An 11,980-nucleotide genomic window follows, 5' to 3' on the forward strand; every position below is an offset into this window, starting at 1 on the left:
TCATCTTGCGATATCAAAGCCGGAGCTAATAGGTGTCCTGCGATAAATGGGTCCTCAAGTTAAATGGCCCCCTAAGATGAAGGCCTCAGAGGCTAATCGAAACCCCAAGCGGTGGTGCGAGTTCCATAGTGACCATGGTCACACTACGGAAGAATGTATAGCCCTGAAGATGGAAGTCGCCGAGCTTCTTAAGAAGGGCTACCTAAGGGAGTTCCTCTCAGACAAGGCCAAGAACCTTCTAAATAAAAAAGGTCCCGGTCTCCTTACCGAAGCAGCTCCCGCGCTGCCACAACAGCAAGGCCGGGTGATCCATGTCATCTCAGGCGGGTCCGAAGTAAGCGGAATCAGTAGTGCCGCTGCCAAGGGAAGTACTCGCAACGATAGGAATGGCCAAGAGGCCGAGGGTCCTAAGCGCCTGCTCCTCGGAACATACAAGATCAGCTTCACCGCAAGGGAGCAGGAGAAGGTCCTTGCTCCTCACCACAACGCCCTTGTCATTTCACTTACCATAGCAAACTGCTTGGTCAAGCGAATACTGGTCGACAACGGAAGCTCCAGCAATATTATCTTCCATTCGGCCTTCGCCGACCTAGGGTTGGAACCTACGGCCCTAACTAGAAAGGCGACTCCCTTTGTAGCCTTCAGCGGAGAGGTTAAGCAAACCTTAGGAGAGGTTCTACTCCCAGTGTATGCCGAGGGGATAAATCAGGCCACGAAATTCCTAGTCGTCGGCTGCCCTTCATCGTATAATGTGATACTAGGAAGGCCTTGGATCCACGACATGGAGCTGTACCTTCGACTTTGCATCAACTGGTCAAGTTTCCAACTCCCTGGGGCATTAAGGCGGTCAAGGGAGACCAGGAAAATGCAAGGTCCTGATACCAGACTACCCTAAAAGGAAAAACCCATGTTTTATAGCAATTACAGAAGAAGCTTCCGGCCCTGCATACCGAAGAGCCGGAAGTGGAAAAAATGGATGACGTTCCACTCATAGAAGGGGACATGGGTCGAAACTTAAAGATAGGCTCCAAGCTTCCAGAGGGACTAAGACGGAGATTGGTCGACTTCCTGAGATCCAACTCCGACTGTTTGCCTGGTCCCATGAGGACATGCCATGATTTGATCCCGACGTCATCATGCATCAAGTCCAAGTGGATCCAATGCACCCTCCTGTCAGACAGAAGAGGAGGAAGTTCACCCCTGAAAGGGACGAGATAATCAACGAAGAGGTCAAGAATCTACTGGATACCGGATTCATACGAGAGGTGCAATACCCGGAATGACTACCTAATGTAGTGGTCGTTAGGAAGAAGAATGGGAAGTGGAGAGTCTGCATCGACTTCACGGACCTTAATAAATCCTGTCCTAAAGACCCCTTCCCCTTGCCTCACATCGACAAGCTAGTCGATGCAACTGCTGGTCATCAGCTGATGAGTTTCATGGATGCATTTTCCGGATATAACCAGATCCTAATGCATCCTGACGATCAAGAGAAGACCTCGTTCATGACCTCAAGAGGCATCTACTGTTACAAGGTCATGCTTTTCGGATTGAAGAACGAAGATTCGACCTTATAGAGGCTTGTCAACATGATGTTCGCCGATCAGATAGGGCAGACCATGGAGGTATATATTGATGATATGCTGGTGAAGTCTCTAGACGCTGAGGACCATATCTCACACCTTCAACAAGCCTTCACCACTCTCAGGAGGTATAACATGAAGCTGAACCCTTCAAAGTGCTCGTTCGGGGTAAGCTCTGGGAAGTTCGTGGGGTATATAGTCACCCACAGGGGCATTGAAGCAAACCCAGAGCAGGTGAGAGCAATCCAGGTGATACCTTCTCCTCGCAATGTCAATGAGGTTCAAAGACTGACAGGAAGGATGGCCGCCCTGAGCAGATTCATCTCCAGGGTTTCCGACAAGTCGCATGCTTTCTTCGAAACCTTAAAAGACCCCAAGGACTTCCAATTGACCGATAAATTTGAGTAAGCCCTATCCGACCTCAAGGCCTATCTCACTACTCCATCTCTCCTTTCAAAACCCTTGGAAGGGGAAGTCCTACTGCTCTATCTGGCGGTATCAGAGCATGCAGTCAGCGCGGTCCTGGTAAGGGAAGAAGAAGGAAACAACATCCTATCTACTACGTGAGCAAATCATTTCTAGATGCGGAGACCCACTATAGTCACCTTGAGAAGCTGGCCCTCGCCTTAGTTAACGCGGCTCGACAGCTGCGCCCCTACTTCCAGGCTCATCAAATCGTGGTGGTCACCTCCTTCCCCATCAAAGCAGTCCTTCATAAGCCGGAAGTGTCCGGACGACTAACATATTTCGTAGCCGAATTCTCTCCCGCCATGCTTCCAGCCCTGAAACAAGAGGTAAAGCTTCGTGATAGCGAAGGGGAGAAAGGCGAGTGGACACTGTACATTGATGGGTCTAGTAACGTAAGGGGCGCATGCGTGGGACTAGTCATAACTTCCCCTACGGGGGAATCAGCCTCAAGGGCTGTACGATGCAACTTCAAAGCAACGAACAACAAGGCTGAGTACGAAGCTGTAATAGCATGGCTGACACTTGCCAAACAAATGGGAGTAGAAGACATCCAGGTCTTCAGCGATTCACAATTGATCATAAGCCAAGTCCAAGGAGACTACTAGGCGAAAGATCCGAGTATGATCAGGTATCTATCCGTGGCTAAGCGACTACTCGAAAGGTTATGACACTGTAAACTCACCCAGATCCCTAGGGAGCACAACTCCCAAGCCGACGCTCTATGTTGGGGTCAAAAACGGTTATCTCGAAATCAACGGCTAAGTCTATTTGTCATACGAAAGAATAAGGAAGAAACGGGAAGTGATCTAAGTTTGGATAGGCCGAACGACAAGGAATCCGCCTTGAAACTTCAAAGAGCCCGTTCTCTCAAACCGTGAGGACCCAGAGAACGATCAAGATATCAAATCGAAGCCCTCGTCGAGACGCACGTGCTGGTCCTGGCTGCCGGCGGCTAGCCCCCGTGCTGGTCCTGGCCGCCGGGCGGCTAAGCCCTCGTGCTGGTCCTTGCCGCCGGGAAACTTCAAAGAGCCCGTTCTCTCAAACCGTGAGGACCCAGAAAACGATCAACATATCAAATCGAAGCCCTCGTCGAGACGCACGTGCTGGTCGTAGCCGCCGGGCGGCTAGCCCCCGTGCTGGACGTGGCCGCCGGCGGCTAGCGCCCGTGCTGGCCGTGGCCGCCGGCGGCTAGCGCCCGTGCTGGCCGTGGCCGCCGGGCGGCTAGCCCCGTGCTGGCCGTGGCCGCCGGCGGCTAGCGCCCGTGCTGGCCGTGGCCGCCGGGCGGCTAGCCCCGTGCTGGCCGTGGCCGCCGGCGGCTAGCGCCCGTGCTGGCCGTGGCCGCCGGGCGGCTAGCCCCGTGCTGGCCGTGGCCGCCGGCGGCTAGCGCCCGTGCTGGCCGTGGCCGCCGGGCGGCTAGCCCCGTGCTGGCCGTGGCCGCCGGCGGCTACCGCCCGTGCTGGCCATGGCCGCCGGGCGGCTAGCCCCGTGCTGGCTCGGGTCTTCGGATAACGATCTTCGGTACACGAATCCCAGTCCCCGGCAGTCTGAAGTTTGTACTTTGAGTTTTTCTCAAGTCCTCGCAGGACGAATCATCGAGATTCCGTGTACGAAACTCCAGTCCTTACTCCAATCAAAGACCGTCGGAAACACTTCGGAAACTCGTAAGGTATCAACCGGAAGGAAGATCTTAAATTCTTCGTACGAAACAGCGATGGTTATCTTAAGACACCACTCGTCTCAACTCTACGAATGAATGAAGAACTTCCGGAGAGATCGTAGAAAACCACGGAAGTCCTGGAAACGGCCCGAAAGGGACTAAACACGATCGGACAGTCCGTTTACGATTATCTGAGATAGATACGACGATTTACGTTTATCTTTGCATAGCGAGATAAATGCTAAATTGCCGGAAGGATAAATGTCAAATTTCCCGAAGATAAATGTCAAGTTTCCCGATGAAAGCCGACGAAAATGGAAGAAGCCCGCCTTGCGGCCCAGGAGGAGAATAGACCGTCATAAGAAGGTATATAAAGGAGCTTTGGGAGAGGAAGAAAGGCAGAGCGAAAATCATTAAGAGAGAGAGAAATCCGAGATTGGAGACCTAGAAAGCTCCTGTTAGGTTAAGAACTTAGAATTTAGGCGGTAGACTAGCAAGGTAGGACCTAGAACGTCCGGCCGCCTCTCGTTCTATTTTCATCTTGTCTGCAGGCTCCTGTCTCTCTCGGAAGGATCTAACAATCCTTTTACTTAGAGTTCCGCTCATAGAAACCTAGGCGTTATTCTCGACACGCCCGTTTTCTATGACAAACGCTCGTACTAGACGAACTCCGCCAGGCAGTTCGATCTCTTGTTCAAATCTTTCCAACTGAACTACGTCCGACTTGATCCTCGAAAGGGGTACGTAGGCAGCCTTTCTCAAGGTCCAGTCCCAACTCTTAACAAAACCCTTGTTGTACTTAGAGTTCCGCACATAGAAACCCTAGGCATTATTCTCGACATGCCCGTTTCTATGACTAACGCTCGTACTAGACGAACTCCGCCAGGCAGTTCGATCTCTTGTTCAAAACAACTCCAACTGAACTACGTCCGACTTGATCCTCGAAAGGGTACGTAGGCAGCCTTCCTTAAGGTCCAGTCTCAAATCTTAATAAAACATTTCCGCATTTATTTGATCACTTGTCGTTGGTTGTCGCAGAGAATCCGGACCTTCAGGGAAAGTTAGGTTTACTTAGCTTTCCTCCGATTTACTTACTTAAATCGACAGTGCGAATTTCGGTTCCCACAGTTGGCGCTAGAAGGAGGGGGGTCGGATTCTCTTACTCAAAAACCTACGATTGGTAACAACAGCATGGCCACATCACCTGTCCGCAACATCGTGTCATTCGGGGACAGAGCAACGGCTGGTCAAGCCAAACCTCACGACGAACTCCTCGTTATCAGACTAACGATCCAGGACATCGACGTAGCAAGAATATTGGTCGACACCGGATGCTTGACAAATATTATATATAAGAACGCTCTCGAGAGGATGGGAATCGACCTAAGCGCTATCACGGACGATCCCAACCCAATAATCGGACTCTCAGGAAACATCACAATGACCCTGGCTCAGTCGATCTCTCGGTCAGAGCCGGGAGCGTCACGAAGATGGTGGAGTTTTTGGTAGTCGACGGTCCAGCAGCATATAACGCGATCGTCGGGACTCCGTGGTTAAATTCCTTGCGAGCAATCCCTCGACTTTCCATCTGTGCCTCAAATTTCCGACCCTCCTCAGAGTTGAAACAATACAAGGAGATCGTAAAGCGCCGCAAGTCTGCTTGGCCGCTGGGTTAAAACAAAAAAACTCTGAGTCCGAAAACTAACCCAAAAAAAGCAAGCAACTCACGAACCAGCATCGCAGGACCCTCCAGAAATCTTCTGGCAGTCGCAAAGAGCTGAGGTCCTGGAAGGAAAACGTGAGCCCACTTGCGAACCAGTAATTTCGGTCTGCCTCGACGAGACTAACCCAGAGCGGTGCGTGGAGATTGGAGCCAATCTCCGCAATCTATTGAAAGCAGAACTCACCGCATGTCTCAAGAAGAACCTTAAATGGCAAGTGTGCGTCGACTTTACTGATCTCAACAAAGCATGCCCGAAGGATTGTTTTCCGCTTCCGCACATCGACCGTCTGGTCGAGACAACGCAGGAAACAAACTCCTATCGTCCATGGACACAACCCCCCTCGTTTGGGATTATCTAAGAAAGACTTCGGTAAAATTCATAAAAAAGACTTGGTAATGGAGACGGATTCCTGCCTGCCGTATAAAACGGCTATGGTTAGCTTGAACACCAGTTGCCTTAACTATACGGGGAATTGAAACCTTTCGGAAAAACCAGCGTCACATCGACGGCTTTTTCTAAAGAAAAATCGTAAAAACGTCTAAGGCCCAAGACAGCCCAAAAGGGGCCCGAATCACGGCTAAACGACCCACATACGATTTTAGGAAGGATCGAGCCCAAAGCTGATATGACGGTCTGATTACCAAGTAGAGTTTCGACTGAAAATGCTTTTTAGAATTTCTCCTGGAAATCGCGGAGAGAAACCCCAAACTACTCATGAAACAGAAAGCACGACTGATCGGGTTACCAATCAGCGTTTCTAATGATAAAGTTCGATAACATTTTACGGAACACCTTTCGTAAAATAAATTCTCGAAAATATTTCACGAGACAGCTTTTGGCATGATTAAACTCGACAACATTTTACAAACAGTTTCCGTAAATTTAACTCGACCACATTTTGTGAAATAACTCTCGTAAAATAAAAGGTCAACAACGTTCTAAAGAAACATTTTCTACACAAAGAAAACCTACGGAAAACAAACAAGAACGCAAAAACACGCACAAGTCGAAGGAACCGAGCAGCCGACTCCGGTCGTGGCCGTGGCCCTCCGCGCGGCGGCTAGCCCCGTGCTGGCCGTGGCCGCCGGCGGCTAGCGCCCGTGCTGGCCGTGGCCGCCGGCGGCTAGCCCCGTGCTGGCCATGGCCGCCGCGGCTAGCGCCCGTGCTGGCCGTGGCCGCGGGGCGGCTAGCCCCGCACTGGCCGTGGCCCGGCGGCTAGCGCCCGTGCTGGCTCGGGCCGTCGGACGGCTAGTCTTCGTCGTGCGTAAGTTCTAGGCCCCCGGGTCATCAGAAATCCGTGTTTTGCGACTTTCCGAGATCCCGCAAACAAAACTCCTTCTCTTGCTCCAAGATTTCGAAGAATCCATAAGACGTCAACGGACAGGAAGACTTCGTATAAAACGGTGATGGTTATCTTAAAACACCATTTCCCTGGCAATGGATCGAGATCTTCCGAAAGACTCGACATCCAAGTGTTGGCTAGCCCCGTGCTGCCTCTAGGCGCCGGACGACTAGCGCACCCCGTACTGCGCTGGTTATCGGGCGACACAACATTCGTCAAGCACGGCAAATCCTCGCAAAACTATTCCGACGATAGTCCAATCCAATACTTTGCACCTTTCGTAAAATAATCCTAGACAATACTTCACGAGACAGCTTCTGCGCGACTAAAACTCGACAACATTTTACGAAACAGTTTCTGTAAAATTAACTCGACAACATTTTGTTGAAAAACTCTCGTAAAGTAAAAGCCTCGGCAATATTTTACGAAATATCATTCGTAAAGAAAAACAATATCATAAGCTTCTTGACCTGACCAGTTCACTCATAGCTTGACGAAATATCAAGTCTCACTCAAGTGACGTCTGCCAATCATTTTCGCTTGTCCGCCCACCTTAGCCTTCTTCGAGTTTCGCCTACTTCTCCTCCCTTTGCTTCAACGATTCTGCACTATTCCTTCGGGTACATGGTCGATTTAACCAGCAGTACGAGGAAACGAGGATATGAACTTAGGCGAAGACCTTTGACAATAAAACGTTAGAAGACAAAGAGGAACGGACATGAGGCAATCTCGAGTAATCAATGAGACTAAGGTATGTCCGACTTAGAAAATTTTATCATAGGAAAGGAATGGGAACGTCTTGTAAACCGCCGTAAAATTTAGGGAACTTAGGACCTAGGTGGAAAGTCTAGCTAGCTAAGTCTTAGGCATTTTCTTCCAGTTTCGTTCTATTGTTCCTTGACTGTTTAGGCATAACGCGCAAACCGATCTAATCTCTCGAAAAACCGAGAAACGATCGCCGCGCATCCTTGGCATACTCTTTTCCGCTTCCGTGAGACTAATGGCACGACGGAGAGCTACAAAATTAACGAAATAACCTTCGGTAAAACTTCATGAGTAACCCGAAGCAACTTTCGCCAAAAAAACGAAACCTAAAGTGGAAAATCGTTTCGAAAAGCCATCACCCATAACTTGGAAAAACTCCTCTATGATTGGCATGTCTATCTCGACGAACTCTATTCGGCCCTCGGCCAACTACGTCTTTCCATAAAGCCCCGAACATGCACTCGACATCGCCATTAAGGACAATCGTCAACTAAACACGATCTTAACGGTAACACAAAGGGTCATGGACTGGTCTTTTACCAACGACTTCCTTGGCTAAACGGCTGAAGTCAGCCTCCATGCCGGTCTACAATACTTAGCGACCACCGCTCCAACCGTGTAACGGCTAAAAAAAGACAATCACGATTTGTCGTAAAACGACAAACGGATATTATGCAAGCAGTTTGTCCGTATAACCCAAAATCGGAAATCATACGATAACGAAACTCGATCCTAACAACCAAATGGTTAAACGGAAAATCTTAAACTTATCATCAAATCGATTAAGTTCTATACGCCCCATAAAACGCGGCACGAAAAGAAAACGCTCGTAGCAAAGCTCCCAGAGCTATACGAGTCATTCTTACAAAACAAAATCTCAGAAGGCCAACACTTCACGAAACATAGTGAAGTTAGACGCTTCCCCCCCCCCCTGGTAAAATTTACGCGACCCTTCGGTCCTAAATCCTCAACACAATTCGCCAACTACTAAACGGCTGCGACAACGGATCCAGTATCCATGAAACGATTATCACATCCAGACACATGTCTTCATCGCTTACACCTAAAATCGCTCTCTAAAAAGTAGCATACGGACCAAGCGACAAAATCACACATCCGAAGTGACTACTCGGATTCTATCTTTAACACTTGACGAAAGTATAAATCAAATCATAAGCGAAAGCCCATAATCCTCTTATGGCATGAGAAAAATAAAATCACAGCACTGCGAGACGTCGCTTCGTGCTCGGATAAACATTTTTTCGATAAAAATTCATACGCCTTCAAAACGGCATCATTTCGTTGTTGCTGATCACAACAAACGAACTCTAACGTCCTAAACAGACAAGCCACCTAAGGTAGGCTCTTTTACATCCGACAAGGATCCCATAGCGCGCTATACAAAAAATCCAAATTTGGTTCAGCACTTCGTAAAGGAAGTAGCTCGATTCGTGCCCAGACAAATCATATAAGCCGATACCACTTCGCGGATTTTAAAACGGTACGAATCAGGTTAAAAATCACAAACAGGCCAAACGAAAGCCGATTTGTCATCGCACAGCCTCAGTCTGAGAGTAAACTAGGTCTTGCCCTAAACCCAGACTTGCTGGTATCTTAACATCTCATAGGCAAAGCGTCAACGACGCGAGATCCCAAAACTTGTCTCTTCACTCAAGTCTGAACGTTTTCACGAATTTTCGCGTAAATCGTAAACCGCAGGAAAATCTCGCTTTGTACAAACTACGGATACGGTGATCGTCAGGGAGGCAGGAATGAGACGACAACTCACACCCTGCCCCTCTAACTTCGACAAACAGAAGTTCTAAACGCAAAATATTTTATATAAATGCATACCGCGAGTTCAATACAACGCCCTAAAAAGGGCAGGGACTCAAAGCCACCAACGGCCAGTCCCGAAATCATACATAATGGCCAACCAACGGCCGAAATGTAATCAAAATAAAAATCTCTAAAGGGATTGATAAACCTAGACGCTCCCCGGAGCATCACCTTCATCCTCAAAACTCACCCAAAGTAGGAACGGTCTCACCGTCGCCTCCATTGGTCGCCACCACCACTGCATGTCTCATATGCGCCGGCTTCGCGATCCTTGACTGCGTGGTCCTGGTCCTCCGAACCCTCCGAATGCAGGACAAGGGTGCACACGGATTTCAGACCAGCAAGAATCGAGTCGAAGTTGAGCAACGAACTCACGGTCTTCCCGACGTCACGTTCAAGATCGCCAATCAAAGGTGATGTGGATTTCCGCAATGAAATACTCTTAGCCAAAAATTTCGATTTTCAACTCATAATCTTCCGCCCGCAAGATCGCTCCCGCATCTTGCATGCTGGGGGGCTAACTGTTGGGGTCAAAAACGGTTATCTCGAAATCAACGGCTAAGTCTATTTGTCATACGAAAGTAAGGAAGAAACGGGAAGTGATCTAAGTTTGGATAGGCCGAACGACAAGGAATCCGCCTTGAAACTTCAAAGAGCCCGTTCTCTCAAACCGTGAGGACCCAGAGAACGATCAAGATATCAAATCGAAGCCCTCGTCGAGACGCACGTGCTGGTCCTGGCCGCCGGCGGCTAGCCCCCGTGCTGGTCCCTGGCCGCCGGGCGGCTAAGCCCCCGTGCTGGTCCTTGCCGCGCGGGAAACTTAAAGAGCCCGTTCTCTCAAACGTGAGGACCCAGAAAACGATCAACATATCAAATCGAAGCCCTCGTGAGACGCACGTGCTGGTCGTAGCCGCCGGGCGGCTAGCCCCCGTGCTGGCCGTGGCGCGCCGGCGGCTAGCGCCCGTGCTGGCCGTGGCCAGCCGGCGGCTAGCGCCCGTGCTGGCCGTGGCCGCCGGGCGGCTAGCCCCGTGCTGGCCGTGGCCGCCGGCGGCTAGCGCCCGTGGTGGCCGTGGCCGCCGGGCGGCTAGCCCCGTGCTGGCCGTGGCCGCCGGCGGCTAGCGCCCGTGCTGGCCGTTGGCCGCCGGGCGGCTAGCCCCGTGCCTGGCCGTGGCCGCCGGCGGCTAGCGCCCGTGCTGGCCGTGGCCGCCGGGCGGCTAGCCCCGTGCTGGCCGTGGCCGCCGCGGCTACCGCCCGTGCTGGCCATGGCCCGCCGGGCGGCTAGCCCCGTGCTGGCTCGGGGTCTTCGGATAACGATCTTCGGTACACGAATCCCAGTCCCCGGCAGTCTGAAGTTTGTACTTTGAGTTTTTCTCAAGTCCTCGCAGGACGAATCATCGAGATTCCGTGTACGAAACTCCAGTCCTTACTCCAATCAAAGACCGTCGGAAACACTTCGGAAACTCGTAAGGTATCAACCGGAAGGAAGATCTTAAATTCTTCGTACGAAACAGCGATGGTTATCTTAAGACACCACTCGTCTCAACTCTACGAATGAATGAAGAACTTCCGGGAGGAGATCGTAGAAAACCACGGAAGTCCTGGAAACGGCCCGAAAAGGGACTAAACACGATCGGACAGTCCGTTTACGATTATCTGAGATAGATACGACGATTTACGTTTATCTTTGCATAGCGAGATAAATGCTAAATGGCCGAAGGATAAATGTCAAATTTCCCGAAGATAAATGTCAAGTTTCCCGATGAAAAGCCGACGAAAATGGAAAGAAGCCCGCCTTGCGGCCCAGGAGGAGAATAGACCGTCATAAGAAGGAGTATATAAAGGAGCTTTGGGGAGGAGAAAGGCAGAGCGAAATCATTAAGAAGGAGAGAAATTCCGAGATTGGAGACCTAGAAAGCTCCTGTTAGGTTAAGAACTTAGAATTTAGGCGGTAGACTAGCAAGGTAGGACCTAGAACGTCCGGCCGCCTTCGTTCTATTTTCATCTTGTCTGCAGGCTCCTGTCTCTCTCGGAAGGATCTAACAATCCTTTTACTTAGAGTTCCGCTCATAGAAACCCTAGGCGTTATTCTCGACACGCCCGTTTCTATGACAAACGCTCGTACTAGACGAACTCCGCCAGGCAGTTCGATCTCTTGTTCAAATCTTTCCAACTGAACTACGTCCGACTTGATCCTCGAAAGGGGTACGTAGGCAGCCTTTCTCAAGGTCCAGTCCCAACTCTTAACAAAACCCTTGTGTACTCTAGAGTTCCGCACATAGAAACCCTAGGCATTATTCTCGACATGCCCGTTTCTATGACTCGCTCGTACTAGACGAACTCCCCAGCCAGGCAGTTCGATCTCTTGTTCAAACAACTCCAACTGAACTACGTCCGACTTGATCCTCGAAAGGGGTACGTAGGCAGCCTTCCTTAAGGTCCAGTCTCAAATCTTAATAAAACATTTCCGCATTTATTTGATCACTTGTCGTTTGTTGTCGCAGAGAATCCGGACCTTCAGGGAAAGTTAGTTTACTTAGCTTTCCTCCGATTTACTTACTTAAAATCGACAGTGCGAATTTCGGTTCCCACACTCTAGCTAATC

The 11,980-nt window shown here is 50.2% G+C and overlaps 1 protein-coding gene across 1 annotated transcript; it reads left to right on the plus strand.

Annotated features, from left to right (window-relative positions):
* The first annotated feature begins 46 nt into the window (after positions 1-46).
* On the plus strand, positions 47-895 carry LOC130494869 (uncharacterized). Its single transcript, XM_056985690.1, has one exon. The coding sequence runs from the start codon at positions 47-49 to the stop codon at positions 893-895; it is 849 nt and encodes a 282-aa protein (XP_056841670.1).
* The last annotated feature ends 11,085 nt before the right edge of the window (positions 896-11,980 follow it).

This window comes from Raphanus sativus, chromosome 5 (genome assembly GCF_000801105.2).
Source record: "Raphanus sativus cultivar WK10039 chromosome 5, ASM80110v3, whole genome shotgun sequence".
Classification (NCBI taxonomy): Eukaryota; Viridiplantae; Streptophyta; class Magnoliopsida; order Brassicales; family Brassicaceae; genus Raphanus; species Raphanus sativus.